A 20,148-nucleotide genomic window follows, 5' to 3' on the forward strand; every position below is an offset into this window, starting at 1 on the left:
CACTTGCCCCAATGTAATAATAAACTTTTCATTAGTTGCCAAGTAGGAATGTATTATCTTGAGCTTGAAATCACTAAACAGTATCACAAATTACACCTTTGTGTTACGTAATAAAAGTAATTTGTTGTAAATTGATGTTGTAGTGAGCACTCTTTTGGATTCATTGAAATAGATAAAAAAGAAAAACCATTGACGTAAACTTGAATGCATGTTCTTGTTTGTTAGTCATTATTGTAATGTTGTACACCACTACCATCATCACCATTTCAAAAAGTATCTCGGTTGCATGTGCTGTGTATCGTCCATTGGTCTGCAATAAGACACCTACCTAACCACCACCACTATCATCAAGTGTGAGTAGCAGTTTTATGTTAGATTTGCTGCTTGTAGTCCATACTTATGGTTCTGCAGTAAGACAACTTCTGTTACCACCACCATTACCACCACCAATATGGAGTGTGAGCAGCAATTTTATTCATCAACACCATAACCATTTTAAAAAGAGAAAGTAGCTGTTACATTTGCTGTTTGTAGTCCACACTTGTCTCATTGGTCTGTTAAGATAACTTCTGTTGCCACCACCACCACCACCACCATTATCTTTCATCCATCAAGTATGAGCCGGTAGTAATTTTATTTATCACAATCATCATTTGGACAGAAAAAAGTAGCTGTTACATGGGGCTATAATTAGTTGATGCGAATAATTTCTTATTGGTCTGCAATGCCGACTGCTTTTACCACAAACACCACCATCGTCATGTGAAATTAGCAGACTCATTTTCCTGCAATCACAATTTTCTGTAACTTTTATATTGAATATTTAAATATTTTATCACTAATTGTTTTTAATAGGAGCAGCTTGAAAACATCGACGGCATACTTCAGGATTGTATTCCTCCAGGGCTGTGAGCCTATATTTCTACCCAGAGGTGTGAATCGATACTGACATTTCTTAACATAACCAAAAATTTAAAAACAAGCAAGACATCAAGAAAAGGAGAATGGTGGCCTCAGCCGTCCATACCAGAAGCAGATTCCACAAGCAATCTTCCTTGGCATTTATTTAAAAGAAGAATAAATATTTCGAATCTACGATGGTTAGTTTTAAGATAGATAGATAATGATGATGATAATCTTGTATACAGCTATTTCATTAAAGGTTGAATACTGAATACTGGATACTGAATAGTGCATTCCAAGACAAAAGGGCATTGTGGGTCTCGTTAATTTGAAATAAAAAGTAAATATACAGCAATTGACCTTCTACATGTAGTTAGTATATTGTTTCAGATGGAATACACTAAAAATAGAATAAATAATTATTATTAATCCTACTTTAGACAATGTCACCCAGTAACAGAAACAACAACGGCTTAAAATTTCCCAATCCCGCATCTAACAGTCCCTTTTTTGCCACTTGCATCGCGAAACAAAGCAGTCTATATGCCATTATGTCTTATATTTAGCAATTAGTCCTTGAGCACGAATGGGTTATTGTCTGATAGGCCATTTGGGCGAGAGGACTAATCCAACTAGTTGGTCAAATATATAAAATGCAAACCGGTTTTAAATTTCAAGTTATATTAAATTTTCGGTTTTCAAGTTATATTAAATGTTTATAGGTTTTCAAAGCCTGCACTTTTCGCTACTCAGTAGGTTATTACTTATAGTCTAGTAGTAGTAATCAGTTGGCGCCGGTTTACACCCGTTTGACAAATTTTTACTGATGTAACCGAGCCTTGCAAGTAATTAAAATGCAAACAACTGGCAACTGCAAGCACGAAAGAGTTTTTGAAGAGCAAGATCAAAGGGAAAAATTTTAAACACTAAAGAGCGTCCGTTGTTACTTTGAAATATTTCGATCCAGCAATACAAACCAAAGGTGTTATCCACAGGGATCCCAGTGGGATTCCTCAAGACGGTAAGTGTGGAGAGTGCAAAGGCCGAGCGAGAGACTGTGGAAGAGTCTATACGGTTCTTTTTGTAGTGTCTTTGACCAGTTCACGCACTTCCGAGACACTGAAGTCTCGACTTAACAGAATCTGAGTACGTGCTAGAAGATTGAGTAGTGAAAAAAATAAAGAGGGACTATTCACATAGATTTATCAAGAAAGATATTTAGAGATTTCGGTGGCTGCATGACTTCAATTTTATGAGATTCATTAATCCATCCAAACTGAAGGAAGGTAAGCTTGCTAATATAACATTGTTTTTGTCGATTTCAACTAAATCGTAATGTTACGTTCAGGCTCGTTTATAATCCATCGTTTTTAGTGTACAGCAAAAGCAAAGAATTAACTGACCTTTCGAGGGTGAAAGCTGCTAAGAAGCACGTTCTTCTAGAAAAATCTTAGAAATATTACATATTTTAATATATATACATATATAAGATGCTAAATTCTGCGATATAGTTAATATATCACTTACAAGGTTTTCGACATGCTTCGATCTACACATTTGAAAAGAATTAAAGAACCCACCCTTTCTGCGATTCAATACTAGGGCTTTATTCCTTTAATTTACATCTTTCCTTGATCTGCAGGCTCTTGATCCGAAAAAGATTATGCAAGAGTCCCATTTTGTTGTCCTGTCCAGTTGTACTTAATTAAACCAATAAGTCTACTCAGTGATGTGTCCTTCTTTTCAATGCCTGGCCATATGCACAAGACAGTCTTGATTCTGCATTAATTCAGTGCACGCACTTAGATTGTAAATCATCTGAATTGTTTTTATTTAGCTTGCAAATGTTCTATGTTCGCAACAAAGTCACACAAATAGGCGTCTCTATCACCTGTGATTCTCGGAATTCGCAGACAAAAGAAACTGAATATTTATAAGTGAAATAACCTGAAGGTTAAATACACATTGCGAATGAAATAACTAAATTTTTTCATTATAGTAATTATCCATAAAAAGGCCTACCCAGGGTCCTTAAGTCGCCGTAATTTAAAGCAACTTAAGGCGACTTAAAGCGATTTAAGAAAATATGATGGAATTTTGGGTAATTTTTTAGGGCGACTTAAGGCGACTTAAGGCAATTTAAGGAGAAAATATGATGACATTTTGGGTATTTTAAGGGCGATTTAAAGCAACTAGGGTGATTTAAGAGAGCAAAGTTAGTTTCTTGTAAATATAAAATAAAATGAAATAAAGGTAAACAAAGGACTGTCTTATTCATACCACTTACAGTATCTAACAGGTGCCAGTATAAAAGCAGAAATGTCAATGCAAACTGTGATTGATTAATAGAGAGACCTGTCTCAGTAGCCTTGGTTCGCCAGTTTGCATTGGCATTTCTGATCTTATTTTCTCGTTGTAACTTACTGTCCTTACCGACGAAGAACATCCTATCTTTTATATTATCCAAACCCTCCCCTCCCTCTCTGCAAATATTTGGAAGACCTACAACAGAGAGAATCTGGGGCGAGAAGTTGTAATTACAACCACAGTTCCTTGCGCGCCAAAATATTTCCAAATGGCGAATGTTATACTGTTTTGTGAATGGCTTTTCGGATGGTTTGTTTTCTTTGAATTTTACAGCGCATTACAATAGTCAGTGTAATAACACCACTAAAATGGAGGAGATGACTAGCTATAAACTAGGGTGAGCTGCATGCGAATGTGAAAGTGATCGGAATGAAGGGACTTTAATTCCTATGGCTGCATGGCGTTAGCTCGCAAGTGAGTAGATAATGTTCTAGAATGTTCTCGATCTGCCTGTAAAGTACGTCTTATTTATCAAACATAGTAAAAGCTTTCATTAATAAAGTCAAATGTGTCTAGGTATACAAGTGTATGTGTATTTCTAGGCCTTGAAGTTCCAGCATTATTCATATACATATGCTTACTTAGCTAAATTTTCTGAGCCAAATTTAAAGATGAGTTGCAAAAAATATAAGCTTAATCCAAATGCACGTAAAGAGTAATCAGTGCTTTATATAGTTTGTATAATTTTGGAGTAGTGATGACGTGGTCTGCGATAAAAACTTTCTAAGAACCTCAGTAATCTCAGTCAAAAAAGTATTGGTTGGAAAATCAAATATTCTTATTTACCAAAAACCACATATTTTAGCAAGATTGACTTCAAAATACATTAAGACTTATAGAATTTTAAAACATTATCCATTTTAAAATTATCTAAAATCAAATGACCCAACAGAGATAATAAAACTTAGTATGACAGCTTATATCAGTGAGGTATTCTGTCTGCTCATATATAGCATATGTCTTAATATTATTTACATATTATATCTGATTATTTTCATATTATGAGTATATATCAGTTTGTTATTATATATATGATTATAGAGTACAAACACTAAAAGTGTGCAACACTTGATGATGATTATGATGATGATGATTTAGCTTTATTACCATAATTTTTCAAAGTTATTTACAATATAATATTGAAACAGGTATAGGTAATAGCTACTCAGTAGTAAATAGTGCTAATTAAACAATAGAAAACAATAGGATTAGCATGATTTAGTATTTAGTGGTATTTATGTTACACACTTATAGTGTTTGTACTCTAAGTGACATGTCTTAAATATTTACATAATATTATATGTCAAGTTTATGCCAGTTTTTTATTATTCATGACTATGAGTGCTCTGCTATAATAGCTAGGACATTTGCATTGTGGTGTCATGAACCTCTGCTACCAGAATTCCTTTGTTTTGTTCATTTCATCAATTTTCTTATTTTTCTCACGAGGGCTTTTGCAAAGCATTCTGGTAATGGTGGTCAAATAATGCATGAATGCATGAATGATAGAAGTAATGAAAACAAAAATGCAAAAAATAAGACTGAAAAGATCAAACTTAAGGCATTTTATGGCGACTTTAGGCAATTTAAGGCGATTTAAGGCGACTTAATGACCCGGGGTAGGCCTATAAAATACCTATATTTCTCTTTTTCGAAAAACTGATATTTTCACATGTAAAAATAACATGTTATTTTCACGTGAAAATATCGTTACCATGTGTATTTAAGCTATTGGTTTATTTAAAAAGAACTTTTATAATAATAAAAAGCTTGTTAAGTTGATTTTATGGATAATTATATAATAAACAGAATATTACATGGGTGCTTGGAGATACGAAGTTTATCTTCTCGTGTTGAAAATCTCTCACCTGTTCGCTGTGCTCACTTGTGAGAGATCTTTCTAACACTTGAAGATAAATTTGGTATCTCCGCGCGCCCATGTAATATCCTCTATATATTAAATATATCTAAAGGTACCAAATTTTTAAAATAGTTTCAGAGCTAAAATTTATTTAAAGACTTGTTAAAATGGTGTTATGTAGAAGAGTGTGACAGAAGTAACAAGGTGACCATAGTCTGGCTGTCATTAATATAATCTCGGGTATCTGATTTCAAATTAGGAATCCAATCGCGGATATGGAACCCTAAAAGTTATCCCTGCCCTTTTCCAACATGGAGTCCCCCTCTGGTTACGAACTCACCATTCCACTAATATGACATTCAGTCTTGGTTGACATTTTTTTCTAATTGATAGTTTGAAATAATTTTCCTCAATAGATCTACAGCAAGCTGGTTACAAGATAAAACAAGATCCACATTTGAGAACGGAATCATGGACGTCACTAAAGTCAAATTGTTTGTCAGGATTTGTTTACTGTATGCATGTAATGGAGAGCTTGATTTGGAAAACCAAGAACTGATCTGCCTTTACGAAGAATGCTTACTTATGGCCCAACTTCTAGAAGACACCACTACCCTAACAATAGTATATTACCTACTTGGAATATTATACAAAAGTTTGCATCTTTTCGAAAAGGCAATTGCAGCTTTTCTGAGCTACTTAAACATCGTTATGGTTACTGGCTACAGGCGTGGAGAAGGGAATGCATGCAGGAACTTAGGACATGTCTACCTTTCATTAGGGAAATATCGAGAGGCAATTAAGTACTATGAAAACGATTTGGCCATCACTGTCGAGGTTAACGATAAAAATTTAGAAGCAATCGCATATGGTAATTTAGGGAATGTCTATTTTTCATTGGGAAAATACCAAGAGGCGAAGAAATACTACGAGAAGAATCTTAGCATCGCTGTTGAAACGTGTGATAAGAGTGAAGAAGGAAAAGCATATACAAGGCTGGGGACTGTTTATCAAGTATTAAGTAAGTACCACGAAGCTGTTAGATGTCATAAAAAAGCTCTAGACATCGCAGTAGATGAAGGTGACAAAAGTTTAGAAGGGAAAACGTATGGGAATTTGGGAAATGCCTATCAATCATTAGGGGAATGCCAGAAAGCAATCAAGTGCCATGAAAAGGATTTACAGCTCGCCATCACGATGGGGGATAAAGCTGGCGAGGGAAACGCTTGCATGAATTTAGGAAATGTCTTCGATTCATTGGGAAGATACCAAGACGCAAAACAATATCATGAAAAGCAGTTGAACATTGCTAAGAGGATAAGAGACAGAAATGGAGAAGCAAAGGCCTATGCAAGTTTAGGAAACGTGCATCAGTCACAAGGAGAATACTCTAAAGCCATCGAATATCACGAAAAGTCTCTAGCTATTGCCGTCGCCATCAATGACAGCAGCATCGAAGGAAAATGTTACGGGAACTTAGGAAATGCCTATCATTTGTTAGGTAAATATCACGAAGCAATTACGTACCACGAAAAGTGCCTGAACATAGCAATAAATATGCAGGACAAAAGCGGAGAAGGAAATGCGTATGGAAACTTGGGGAATGCATTTCACTCATTAGGAGAGTATCATAAGGCAATCAAGTATCATGGAAAGCATCTAACTGTTGCCAAGGAGACAGGCGACAAGAAACAAGAAGGAAATGCTTCTACAAACTTGGGAAATGCTTATCAGTCATTAGGAGAATACCAGAAGGCCATCGAATATCATGAAGAGACTCTAAACCTCGCTAAGCAGATAGAGGACAGAATTGGTGTAGCAAATGCTTATGGAAACTTAGGAAATGTCTATCATCTATCTGGAAAACACCTCAAGGCCATTGAATATCACGAGAAGAACCTTACCATCGTTATGCAGGTTGGAGACAAACATGGAGAGGCAAATGCTTATGGGAATTTGGGAAATGCCAAGAACGCTCTAGGCAAATACCTGGAGGCAATAACATACCACGAGAAACAACGAAACATCGCTACTGAGATAAGAGATTGTTATGGACAAGAAAATGCTTATGGAAGCTTAGGAAATGACTATCAATCAATAGGGAATTACGGCGAGGCAAGAAAGTGTTACGAAAAGTGTCTTCACATTGCACAAGACATTGGTGACAAAAAAGGAGAGGGCAATGCGTATGGAAACTTAGGAAGTGTATTTTTGTCGTCTGGAAAATACGATCAAGCAATTGAAAATTATGAGAAGTGTCTAAGTAATGCTGTACAACTGTGTGACAAATGTGGAGAGGGGACAGCGTATACAAATTTAGGAAATGCCTACAGCTCACTAAGAAAGTACGAGAAGGCACTTGAATATTACGAAAAACAGTTGGTCATTGCAGTGAAGATTGGTGACCGACATTCAGAAGGGCAGTACTATGGAAACGTTGGTAAAGTATACCGCACAATAGGCAAATATCATGACGGGATAAAATACTTGAAGCAATGCCTCCAGATCGCTGAAGAAATTGGTGATAAGAAAACGGAGGGGTTTGCATATGTTCAGATTGGCCTATGCTACTGTCAGCTAAGCTATTGCTACAAACAACAACATGATGAAGAAAACCACCTCCTTTGCATTAAGGAGTCAGAAAACTACTTGAAAAAGAGTTTGTTGTGCTATGAAAAGCTGTTTGATGATTTAGGAGAGCAAGAAAAGATGAAAATATCTATTGTGGACACATTTATCTTAGCCTACAAGCTGCTGACAATGGTATACATCGAGACCAAACAGGAGCAAAAAGCTCTTCTGATGACTGAGCGTGGACGAGCTCGCGCTTTGGGGGACATATTGATGGCAAAATATACCTTGACTCTGTACCCCGGCTCAAAACTTCAACTTGAGTATTCTGATATTGAAAACATCGTTGCCAATCGAGATTATAGCATCCTGGTGTTTGCTTTGGAATACAGATATGTGGCTACATGGGTTCTAGCAAGTCAAAGCCCTCTATTGTTCGTTGGTGGTAAGATCAAAGGATTCGAACTCCCAATAAACGATTTGTTTTCAAACAGGATAGACAAGAAGGAGCTTCTTGTGACGTGCATCACTGAAATCGTGAATAAAGCCCATGACTGCATGCGGGTTAGCGAAGGTGCTAACTGCGAAGACAGATCACTGGAGCAGCTTCAGAATTTCTACCTTAACCGTAAAGAGGGGGATTTTGAAGAAGGATCTTCCCTGCCTCAAGCTGGAGAAGCAAATAGGACAGAGACAAACGAAAACGAAGAAAAAGGATCTGATCTGAGGTGCATATACGATGAAGAAGAATTTGATGTCAACCCACTTGAGGAGCTTTTTGATATTTTTGTGGCTCCATTACGGGATCACCTTAAACAGAGTGAGGTCGTCATCATCCCTGAAGGACCACTCTACGCGGTACCCTTTGCAGCTTTACGTGATTCAAAAACAGGTTTATACCTGTCCGAAATGATGCCCATTCGCATTGCTCCTTCACTAACGACCTTGAAAGCTTTGCAAGAATCGTCAGTTGATCATCATTGCAAGTCAGGTGCTCTGATCGTAGGAAGTCCTGATGTTGGCCAGGTAATGTTTAGGGGCAAAGAAAAAGGTTTCCCGAATCTAAGGTTTGCCAAACAAGAGGCTGAAGAGATCAGCGAATTACTTGGTGTTAAAGCATTGACCGGGAGTCAGGCTACCAAAGAGGTGATCAAGCAAAGGCTACGTGAAGGAGTGGCTGTCATCCACTTTGCTACTCATGGAAGCGAAAATGGCGAAATCATCTTGGCTCCATCTGTTTCCACAGAAGAGACAAACATCCCAGAACAAGATGATTATATTTTGACAATGAGTGAGGCGCAGGAGAGTGGAATTAATGCTCAGCTGGTCGTGCTGAGCTGCTGTCACAGTGGTCGTGGCGAAATAAAATCAGAGGGAGTAATAGGAATGAGTAGAGCCTTTCTTGCTGCGGGAGCTCGTGCTGTTGTAGCGTCGCTGTGGGCCATTGACGACGAAGCAACGAAAGATTTTATGCTGAAATTTTACTGGCATCTGAAGAAAGGAGAGAGAGCAAGTGAAAGTCTGCAGCAAGCGATGAACGATATGAGAAAAGGAACATACAATGAGCCGAAGTACTGGGCTCCTTTTATTCTAATTGGAGACAACGTTACCGTATTTGTGTAAGTCGGAAGGAATCGAGGTTGATGTAACAGTAGTGCACTCGCCTCTCACCTCTGGGGTCTCGGGGTCTCGGGGTCCATGTTCGGTATCACATGCAACATGATGCAAGTAGATTTTGCTGGGTGTCTTCCTTCATTCGGTAGTTTTTTCTTCGGATTCTCCGATTTTCCTCAGCCCGCAAAACCTAATGACCTAAATTCCGATAGGATCTATATTCTTAGCCCTGACTTTGAACATCCTAGAGGCTGCTTTATGGTGTAGCAATAAATTAATTTGAAGATTTGAACCAATTTTCCTCGTTCCGGTAGCTGCTGACCAGGAAGAACGCAGACTCTGGGGATAAGATCATTTGCAGAAACTAGATATATTTACAAAAAGATTTTTTCATGTTTAGCTGTTGTATCATGTACTATAATTGCCTTCGTTCCCTTCTCATTATTCAGAAGCATCTCTCATGAGCTGTGTCAATACTGTACTTGCGGTAGGGACTAGCGATAACAAGCTTTTTTCTTATCTGAGGATCTATGCTATAATCTACTTCAGGAGTCAGGCGATTGGTGTCGGCTTTCCACATCTGTTCACATACTGCAGATAATTCTTTATTTGGTTTAAATGAACTAAATGAAAAAAAAGAAAAATGGGTGTAAATAATCCCAAAATAAATTTGCTTGATTTTTGTTTTGCTTTTTTCTATTTTTGTTGTTGTTTTGTTTTTTTGATGGCATTTTAATGTGAGTTTCAGGAAATATCCATACCCCCACCACAGAGGTAATTTGTGAAAAGATCCCCCATTCCCCCTACCCACAGCAACTTCCATTTTATTTCCATACAATCTCTGTAATTTTGTTCTTTCTCTGACCCCCCTCCCCTACAGAATTTCCAATTTCCTCCATGGGTGGGGTATGGATATTTTTTGGAACTACACAATATTTCCAAACTCGCTTGAATGATTACAAAAACAATTCTTGGAACACTATTTGCATAACGGTTGTAATATTACTGTATTTCTTTTGAATATTTGATTGATAAACAATTTTCCATAATGCTTGAATATTAAGATTTAAGCTTGTCACAAAGTTAAAAAAAATAGTTCTTATGGTGCTAAGAATCTTTAAATATCTACTTTTAAAATTTGGTTTGTAGAAAAGAAGGGCTAGTCAACGTGGCAAGTTGAATGGTCATGGAGAATGTTACAAAGCATAGGTCATCGCACTCAAATATTTTTGTAAAAAGCCGAAGGCCCTTTTACTAGGAAAAAATGCAATTTCTGCCAGTGAAATTCAAATTAAAAAATGCTCTAAGTTCTCTTAGAAATATTTTAGTTAAGCCGGGGCAATACAGTTGATAGCTTGGATGCTCACACCATTTAAAAGCTTTATAAACTTGAACGGCTTCAAATAAGTTTAGCTTAACTTGAATTCTGAATCAGTTGTTCCTACGGTCTTTCCGAATCTCTAAATGAAGTTTTACTTACGTCTTGGACATCTTGGGATCTTGTATTGTTAAAACAATCAGTAAAAACTTCTTTTCAATTATGCAAAAGTAAGCGTCTATTTGTGAGTCATGGAAGAAAACCTTGGAACCCTTCCACAGGGAACCCATGCATTCGATTGATCTTACTAGGAGAAAAATTTAAATTTAAAGCTTTTATTGGCTTATTGTCAAATCGTTGATATTTTGGAATTTGTAGAGGCATTATTCTTTAAAAAACAGCAAAATTGCTATTTTTCTGGTAAGCTTAAATGAAAATTCAAAACTCTCTAATTATAGGAGCTTTATTTGATATCGCGGGTTCCCTGTGTTATACGCGTAAGTGGGTTGGTATACAGATAAAGAAATAAAATATGGCGGGAAACATAGAACAGCCGAGGTAAGGATGAAAATATCAAAATATGTCCATTTATTCAGCTTTATTTAATAATTTATTTGTTGTTTCTGAAGATTTATATATTACTCTCTAAATCTGTATTATTTTATTCCCCTATTTTTGTTTTGATTACAAGTTTTTTTGCTATATTTTTGATTGTTTTTCGAGGAGGGGGGAGGGGGTGAATTGTATTTTGAAGAGGGGTAAGTACTTTTTGCAAGCGGTATTAAGGTTGATACCTTCAGTTTTATTTCATTTAGAGAAAGGGAAGAATAGGACAAGGGGGCACTGAAAATCCAAAAATATGTTAGGTGGACAGAGCACTGATCAATTTGTTATTATTATGCAATAGCAAGTATCAAAAAGCAAGTTGGTTCTATCAAACTTTGTGGATTGGGACGAACTGTATATGCAGGGTTTTCATAAAATATTTAAGGTTTAAAATGATAAGAGAAGCACATGAGCTAGCCAGAGTCTCTTAATGAAAACCCTGATATTCTAATCACCTTCCTTTAATGTTTAGAACAATTGAAGATGTACAACTCTCTGCTAATGCTGCCGGTCTTGTCTCTGTGGGCCCTGTGCAGACACTGAAGTTCTCAGAGAACTGCATGTCGAATGAATACAAGTTGATTGAACTGCCGCCAAAATTACTTGAAAAATTACAGCAAGGAGAAAGGTAGCATAGGACACTTGTGTATTGAAGTACATCCAATCTTTTCTACTATTTCCATAAACATGCAAGCAGCTGCTAAAATTTGGTTTATTGTTGCCGTCAATCAAAACTAATCTAACCTTTTACATTTTTGACTGGCGGCAGTGAAAAACCAAATTCCAACTTGCAAACGAGAACTACAGAGTTTGCATGTTTGTGAAAATAGCAGTAAATCAGGCTTGATAGAAGTTTGACAAGACATAATGATTGCTCATTAATATCAAAATCTTTTTATTCTCATCAGTTTTGTTATTCGAGGTGAAAATCAAGAAGATGCAATGCTCTGTACAAAAGATTCCACATATGAAATCAAACTAGCTGATACCTCCAATGCCTTGTTATTGACACCAGAATGTCAAACAAACAAGGATCCAGGTAAATGAGGGAAACCACAGGGATCCCAACCCATATGAGATCAAACAATGCCCCTTAACAGTCTACTAGTGATCCCAAAATGACGCAGACAAGGCCCCAGGTTAGTGAGGGATGCCACAGGGACCCCAACCCATATGACATCAAACTAGCAAGGCAAAATCTTGGTTGCAGAAGTTAGATCAGCCCAGAGGCTATTTATGAATAAAATTAAAAGGTTTAAGAGATTGTTATTTTAACCTGTACTATTTCTTACCTTTAAAAACTTGTATTCCTTCTATAATTAACAGGTTTCAAGGATCAGACTTAATTGAACACCAGGTTTGTGCTTGAATGTTGCAATTATGTGTACAATGTTGCCAGTGGTGTATAAGGTCATTCTTTGAATTACGATTTAGGTGTGCAGTTGCCATTCAGAATATTTTGAAGTGCGATTGGTCAGACCTCAACTTTATAAACTACGTAATTTACTCCGAGAGACTTTGTACAGAGGACCTGAATATGAAACCAAGGAAAATGGTGAATTGAGAACCAAAGTCAGGGTAAGAGTATGGCATGGGTGACGTAGTGGTTTACCTCTCATACAACAAATATAATTTCTGGCTGCCGTCGTACCTTGTGATTTCAGTATTCTTTTGATGACTTGTTAAATCTTGTTCAAGCAAGTGAAAAGGAAATCTGGGATGCATTAGAAAAACTTGGTGCCATTGCAATAAATGGTGAGTAAACATCCATAGACGCAGCGTCCAATGATAACTGTTAGTGTACAGTCAACTCTTGTTATAGTGGACACCCTCAGGACCATCATTTGGTGTTGGTATTAGCGAGTGTCCGCAATTGTGAGAGTTCATTGCAGTCATTTCTTTGTCAGTATTTTTTGTTGGGGATTTTACTTCTGTCCACAATAGCAAGGTGTCCGTAATATCAGAGTGTCCGCAAAGGGAGAATTGACTATACAAGGCTGCAACTCTGGAACAACCTATTCTGGATACACTAACATGGTGTTGTTGTTTGGTATTAGGCTGTTGGAGGCTATTGGACTCCGATTATGAGGACAAAGTAATTATAAGTATTTTGAATTTATTGGAAGAGAAAGATTGGGATTGGAAGGGGGTACCATTTGAAGAGTGCTGTGAAATCCTTCAGGAGTTAGAACCAAGGTATGAAATGACTTGCCTGCCTGCCTGCCTGCCTGCCTGCCTGCCTGCCTGCCTGCCTGCCTGCCTGCCTGCCTGCCTGCCTGCCTGCCTGCCTGCCTGCCTGCCTGCCTGCCTGCCTGCCTGCCTGCCTGCCTGCCTGCCTGCCTGCCTGCCTGCCTGCCTGCCTGCCTGCCTGCCTGCCTGCCTGCCTGCTTGCTAGCTTGCTTGCTTGCTTGCTTGCACTTCCTTGCTTGCTTGCTTGCTTGCACTTCCTTCCTTGCTTCCTTCCTTGCTTCCTTCCTTGCTTCCTTCCTTGCTTCCTTGCTTCCTTCCTTGCCTCCTTGCCTCCTTGCTTGCTTGCACTTTCTTCCTTGCTTGCCTGCTTCCATCCATCCTTCCATCCATTCTCTAACCTCCCTGAATGGGAATGCAGTTTGGCAATTAAAACATGAAAGTATAAGTATAATAATACTGTGTGTTTTCTCTAGAGAGATACTAGAGCATTGTTTGAATCGTTATGGAGAAAGATTGAACGTAGAAAATGAAGGTTAGCTACGACACTTGAGTTTGTTTTTTATGTTTTGTTTTCTTACTTGCCACGAGAATTTTTCTCCAGGTTATCCAGCTTTCCTTGTTCCGTGAGTATCAACAGGCCATTTGAAGAAGTTTAGTTATGTATTGTAACAATATGTGGGTTTTTTTCCACAGACGACCAGACTATTTTATATGCATTAAATGAAGATAAAATATGCCAGTTTTATGCGCAATATCTCTTACGTCCAGCAGACAGGGTACGTTTTGAAAACTGATTTATAAAATAACTGTTATGAATGTCGCGTTCTGATTAGTTTGGAGCGCGTGCTTTATTAGAGCACATTGCACGCGCGAGCACTTTCCGTTGCGTCATTCCTATCTATTATTGTAATTTGTATTTTATAAAAGAAATAAAAAACTTGCTTGCTGTGCTGTGTGCAGTCATAAAGCACTTGGGGGTTGGCAGAACACTCGAGAAGTGTCGAGAAGCACTCCGCTACGCGTTGTGCTTCTCCTAACACTTCTCTCGTGTTCTGCCAACCCCCGCGTGCTTTATGACAGCACGCGCGCGCGTTTTCTATTTCTTCAATATTACACAGTGTGCAATTTAAGATGAATTTCATTCATTAGCATCATAATGATGATGATGACATTGCTGATGTTAAGCTATTGGTTAAGATTATTATACGAATAATGATTACTATGATGACATTGTTGTGTTGCTGTTATTGATCACAATCATGATTGCATACGAATAATGATGATGATGATGATAATGCTGGTGTTACTGTTATTGGTTACGATCATGATACATATAATGATTATGACGATGATGAAGATGATGACATTGTTGGTGTTACTGTTATTGATCACAATCATGATTGCATACGAATAATGATGATGATAATGCTGGTGTTACTGTTATTGGTTACGATCATGATACATATAATGATTATGACGATGATGAAGATGATGACATTGTTGGTCTTACTGTTATTGATCACAATCATGATTACATACGAATAATGATGATGATAATGCTGGTGTTACTGTTATTGGTTACGATCATGATACATATAATGATTATGACGATGATGAAGATGATGACATTGTTGGTCTTACTGTTATTGATCATAATCATGATTGCATACGAATAATGATGATGATGATGATAATGCTGGTGTTACTGTTATTGGTTACGATCATGATACATATAATGATTATGACGATGATGAAGATGATGACATTGTTGGTCTTACTGTTATTGATCATAATCATGATTGCATACGAATAATGATGATGATGATGATAATGCTGGTGTTACTGTTATTGATCACAATCATGATTGCATACGAATAATGATGATGATAATGCTGGTGTTACTGTTATTGGTTACGATCATGATACATATAATGATTATGACGATGATGAAGATGATGACATTGTTGGTGTTACTGTTATTGATCACAATCATGATTGCATATGAATGATGATGCATGACAATGCGCTGCTGTTTTTGGTGGTAATAACGACAATGATACTACATTTACTCATAGTTTAATTACCACGAGTTCATGGATTCCTGGCAGCAGAGCGTGCCAGACGGAATGACGACAAAATCTGATCAGCTGTCTGTAAGTCATAAGCAACTACGATTTCGTGTCATTGCCGTCTTGTCTAACACTTTTCTTACGCTGTGTTCCATGATGTTGTTGGGAAAACCTGAAATACTTAGGGCAACATGCATGGAATTGAAGTCCACCAAAACCTATTTAATCGACGAAGATTGCACGCCTGACACTTCTTGTTTATGGCTTTTTCAGGGTATTGCTCTTACAGACATGAGAAGTCATCCTCCTGTCATCTGGCATTTTCCTTATTATGACTTGCCTGAGAAGCCCGATATGAGGTATTACACCAATCACCAACGCCAATCACCAACAACACTATTCCACCAACATCAATGCTGCCATAATTCCCCTTCCATTAGCAAAAATTCCAAAGTCTCTAGCGATCGAACGCGTTGAATAACAAACGTTACTTGATGCGGGCTCTAAACTTCTCAGTCCTTCAATTTCTGGACTGTGGTCATACTCTCAAAACGTAGCTAGTTAATTTTTTTGTCACTCGCTAAAAGAAAAATTTTACCCGCATTTTACGAGTTTGCGAGCGTTAATTTCGTGCCCTGTATGCTGTTTTGTGACATAACAAGCATGGCTGGCATTACACCCCTCGTCTATCTTGACTTCTGTTGTTGTTGTTGCTGTTGTGGGGTATTTTATGCTAAGTTGTTATTGCTGTTGTCTTAGATTCATGAAGTTATTTAAAGTAAGACAGAAATGGACATTTGACGAAATTCAACCGTATATCAGGTAAGTCTTTAGTACCGTGGACGTGTACGCCCAGTGGCAGCTTCTTTCTAACCTATAAAGAATCGACGCCTTTTGCGCCTACTTGCGCCGAGTTTAATGGTTAGGACATCGAGGGTGGCTTCGCTGCATTGCACTCGCCTTTCACCTCTGTGGCCTCAAGTTCGATTCCTGTACTCAGCGCTAAATTCCAATTTCTCATGATCTTTCCTAACTTTCATAAGAGGTTGTTCCAGGGTTTGAACTGAGAGATAGTCGTACCCTGACCTTGTTCAGCCCAGAGATTGAAATTGTTTCAGGGCCCGATCTATGAGTTAGAATTTTATCAGTTCAGAGGTCGTTTTAGTGTATTGATAAATTCGGGGCTGTGCTAATCAATTATGTATCATTTTTCTTACCAGAGATCTTGTGGATGCAGGGCAATCTCTCAATGCTTTACTCCTAAAGTACGCGCGCTCGTCTAAAGATGAAACAGGGACTAAAGTCTACAGTTCGAAAAAACCAGTTTAGAACTCGTCAAACTGCTTGGAGATCAATCCTTTTTGTACCAGCGTAACATTTTTCCAATTTAGACCACGTGTCATTCTCTTAACCATAAGATTCTTTGTTTGAATTGTACTCATATTCATGTGTCTTCTCGTGTGCAACTGCAACAATCAAATCACTTGAAATTGGTAGGTTTTCCAATTTTTGTGAAATGAGTAGAGGCTGGGTACGAGAATGATTCGTTTTTTGATCTCCCCACTCCACCTCTGATGTAAAGCTACTTAGTTAAGAAATCAAACAACGAAAAGATATGAAGACATTTACCCGTCACTATGGGGAGTTGAAGAAGGTAATAATGATAAAAGCAGAAAGATGTTTTCGCCGATGAATCCAAATAATTCTATCCTTTAATAAACTGGACTTATGAAAGAAATTGATTTTAAACGATGCAAAAAAATGAAGAAAGAAAGGAGGGACTATGGCTCGAAGAATGAAGAACAGTAAGAAAAATGATGAATGGAAAAAGAAAGGACAGAAAAATGCAGAAACGAAAATAAAAGGAAGCGAAATAGAAACAAAGGAGAATAAAACGTTAGCTCAGGATAGTTCGTTCATGGTAGAGGATGTTTCGTAGCCACCATCTTCTTCATGATCACTTGTACCTTCGTCATCAGATTCCGCCTCCTCATCACCACAGTCTTCAAGAGATACCCTGCGCTGCATCAGTATTGTGTTTCTATTTCCCCTGGCCGTCTGAAACAGACTCTTCAGATCTTGTATCGTCTCTATCACACTGATATCAACAACAACAACAACAAAATTAAAATCTCGCCTATATATTTTTTAATCATTAAAGAGAAGGGTTGTACGACGGCTACGTTATGTTAGTAACAAAAAAAATTCCAACACAGTCGCCATGTCTTCGTTATTAACATCCTTGATAATTGTCGCAGACCATCAGCATGGCTGTTTTTATTCATATGTGTCGTCAGCCAAATTGATAGGTCTTGGTAACGTTACCAAGAACAGGGGAGTAAACCCCTGCACAGAAAATCGAGGCTTAACAAATAAAACATATTTATATTTGTACTACAGTTCTCGAGGCGGGAAAAAGCTCTGGGGTAATACCACCCCTTCCCATCGCCCCTAGATGTAAGGTAACGTAGTTCTGAGACCACCCCTCCCCTCCCTAGTGCCCCTATATGTCGGTAACGTTACCAAGCTTATTGGCCAAATTGGAGTTAATTCGTAAGAGCCTAGATCGAATCATCAGGCACTGTAGGTAATTGTTGGGAAGTATCTAGTTATTGTCATACCAGATAATGCTCGAATACACCATATATATTATCATAGACATCAAGATCGTTAAATGGATAAATTCCTCGACGGCAGTCCACCATAACACCTGGTCAGCGGGATAATCTGAAACTGAGTAAAGTCCATAAAATTACGAACTCTGAGAATAGAAAAAAAAAGTACAAAACCACGTGTTCATGCAAAACGAATTTTAGGAAGAAAGAAAAAAGACAACCATAGGAAACGAAGAAACGAAAATAAAAAGAGAAAAAAAGGAACCTAACAAAATGAATGAAGAAATCAATCGACTGGCGTAAAAAAGGAAGAAAATTTGAAAAAAGAGAAAGGACGCAAAAATGCATGTTTCCAATTTAAACCTACTTTCTTCAACCATATTTTAGAAATTTGAAGGATAAAATATGTGTTCTTTGTTCTTTCGATTGGCTCAGATGAACACGTTTACTTTCTAAAGTTAAGATTAGTTGTTCAATTAGAACGGAATAATTATGACTTCATAGACATGCGCACGGATGATCATGACAACAAAAGCCCTCTAGTACTCAGGACCTCTGACTAAAACACACAATAGTTTCAGTAATTTAAGTAATTCTACATTTTGTAGACTTTTCTTACAAATTTTGATTTAGTTAATGATGAATGCTTTGATGAAATGTTTTTTTTTTGGATGACGTCACATGCATCATTTGCTGTAAGGTTATGCATCTTTATTAGCCATTCTGTGGTTGATGAAAAAACTGTTTTAGGTAACAAACTTCCAAGATGGAGCTATTTCATCCCCTAAAATAGCTTGATAATTAATGCTCTGCAATTGCATCTCAGATTAGCTCGACCCAGCTAGTTTTTCCCTCAAGCTCGGAATAGCTCAAACTTATGATGGCTTGGAGACAGTGTTGCATGAAGCATGAGGGTGCATGCTATCGATATGCATCACAATATATAGACTATATTTTAACTAATTCCAAAACGTTTTGTGCCGGAATGAAGTTTAAGGAATTTCATAGATTGACAACAGCCATAGTAATGCATTTCCAAAAAAGGAAAGGAAATAATAAAAATAAAAAAAGAAAGAAACTAAATTTCTCTGCAATAGATTATAAATAATGTTTACCAAATAGGGCCTTTACTGCTGTACAATTCCAAATAGTCTGAGCTTTCACCGTCTACGGCTTCATCAGAGACCATGAAGAAATGTTCTTTATGTTAGTAGAGTTCTTGCGGTAAAGGCCTCTTTTGGTAAGCATTATTTATGCTCATGCTACTGAAGGACAACTTTATCAAAATAGTTTTCTATAAATCATTCCACAGTAAACTGTAGATAAATGCGATTGCCCAGTCATGAGAAACTTGTCCTGACACTATCTTGAACATGAATAACTTTGACGCTTCACACATGAATGTCCATAGCCTGTAGAGTCGTAGATCTGGTGGTAAGTAGGAGGCATCGGTTGATCAATAACGACATATAACAATTAATTCAGATTGAAGGATTGTTTCTGCATGAATTCTTTTCAGTACTGAAAGCATACCAAGGGTCAGATAGTGCAAGCTTCAAGAAGAGTCCGAAGTATCCGGCTAACCGTTAAGCTAAAGTTGTTTTGATCTTCAACGCGAGATAACTAGAAATGAGGGACAACTGCAGAAAGGTAAAGTATATCATGTTATTTGAAAAAAAATATCAAAATCTTTATACCAGTGTAGTTTAAATTTATCGTTTTAGTTGTGACTAAACAGGAATAGGGAAGATCAGACGCTATGAAAACTTTATGATGTAATATTGTCATAGTCTTAAAAGTCTTTGAAGTATAGGAGAATTTAAAAAGTATACACGGTCGTTTTCATTAAGAACATTCCAAACTTTACTCTTTTTTTTTCAGATAGACTGTTCTTCAATTGTGGATATTTCTTACATGGGTAATGTTTGGTTTAGAAGGAAACAAAATATGGATTATTTTGGAACATACAAAGACGGAAAAGATCAGAGCAGGAATGACTCAGTGAACCGCATTAACTTCGCCATTTATCTGATT

General features: G+C 37.4%; 3 protein-coding genes and 2 long non-coding RNA genes across 13 annotated transcripts in view; 3 read left to right on the plus strand and 2 right to left on the minus strand.

Moving 5' to 3' along the window:
- LOC116290279 (uncharacterized) overlaps nucleotides 1-20,148 on the plus strand; it is a 75,226-nt gene that overhangs the window by 4,092 nt on the left and 50,986 nt on the right. The window lies entirely within an intron of this gene.
- Nucleotides 1,998-10,001, plus strand: LOC116290277 (uncharacterized). 2 transcript variants are annotated; one of them, XM_089032750.1, is made up of 2 exons: nucleotides 1,998-2,189; nucleotides 5,548-10,001. In XM_089032750.1, exon 2 carries the CDS (start codon nucleotides 5,603-5,605, stop codon nucleotides 9,323-9,325), a length of 3,723 nt encoding a protein of 1,240 aa, XP_088888876.1. In that variant the 5' UTR covers nucleotides 1,998-2,189; nucleotides 5,548-5,602; the 3' UTR covers nucleotides 9,326-10,001. The 2 variants fall into 2 exon arrangements, with proteins under 2 accessions (XP_088888876.1, XP_088888874.1); XM_089032748.1 differs by lacking the exon at nucleotides 1,998-2,189 and adding an exon at nucleotides 3,301-3,684.
- Nucleotides 9,663-10,900, minus strand: LOC148909948 (uncharacterized). Its single transcript, XR_016120222.1, has 2 exons — nucleotides 10,797-10,900; nucleotides 9,663-9,939 (listed from the first exon to the last, which is right to left on the minus strand). It is a non-coding gene; the product is annotated as an uncharacterized LOC148909948 (long non-coding RNA).
- On the plus strand, nucleotides 11,150-17,717 carry LOC116290276 (sister chromatid cohesion protein DCC1-like). Its single transcript, XM_089033369.1, has 13 exons — nucleotides 11,150-11,192; nucleotides 11,713-11,868; nucleotides 12,149-12,279; nucleotides 12,494-12,597; nucleotides 12,675-12,818; nucleotides 12,905-12,995; nucleotides 13,298-13,436; nucleotides 13,904-13,962; nucleotides 14,124-14,206; nucleotides 15,506-15,583; nucleotides 15,773-15,858; nucleotides 16,259-16,321; nucleotides 16,720-17,717. The coding sequence occupies exons 1-13, from the start codon at nucleotides 11,167-11,169 to the stop codon at nucleotides 16,826-16,828; spliced, it is 1,269 nt and encodes a 422-aa protein (XP_088889495.1). The 5' UTR covers nucleotides 11,150-11,166; the 3' UTR covers nucleotides 16,829-17,717.
- On the minus strand, nucleotides 17,402-19,433 carry LOC148909949 (uncharacterized). Its single transcript, XR_016120218.1, has 3 exons — nucleotides 19,230-19,433; nucleotides 18,121-18,232; nucleotides 17,402-17,597 (listed from the first exon to the last, which is right to left on the minus strand). It is a non-coding gene; the product is annotated as an uncharacterized LOC148909949 (long non-coding RNA).

This window comes from Actinia tenebrosa, unplaced genomic scaffold (assembly GCF_029948245.1).
Source record: "Actinia tenebrosa isolate PJP-AT-01 unplaced genomic scaffold, QUT_ActTen_1.0 PGA_scaffold1__47_contigs__length_23844297, whole genome shotgun sequence".
Classification (NCBI taxonomy): Eukaryota; Metazoa; Cnidaria; class Anthozoa; order Actiniaria; family Actiniidae; genus Actinia; species Actinia tenebrosa.

Bases quoted from the DNA above. Each gene is read 5' to 3' on its own strand.
- LOC116290276 (XM_089033369.1), top strand. From the start codon at position 11,167: ATGGCGGGAAACATAGAACAGCCGAG. The intron at 12,280-12,493 runs GTAAATGAGGGA...TAAAATTAAAAG, and splicing joins TCAAACAAACAAGGATCCAG to GTTTAAGAGATTGTTATTTT. The intron at 15,859-16,258 runs GTATTACACCAA...CTGTTGTCTTAG, and splicing joins CCTGAGAAGCCCGATATGAG to ATTCATGAAGTTATTTAAAG.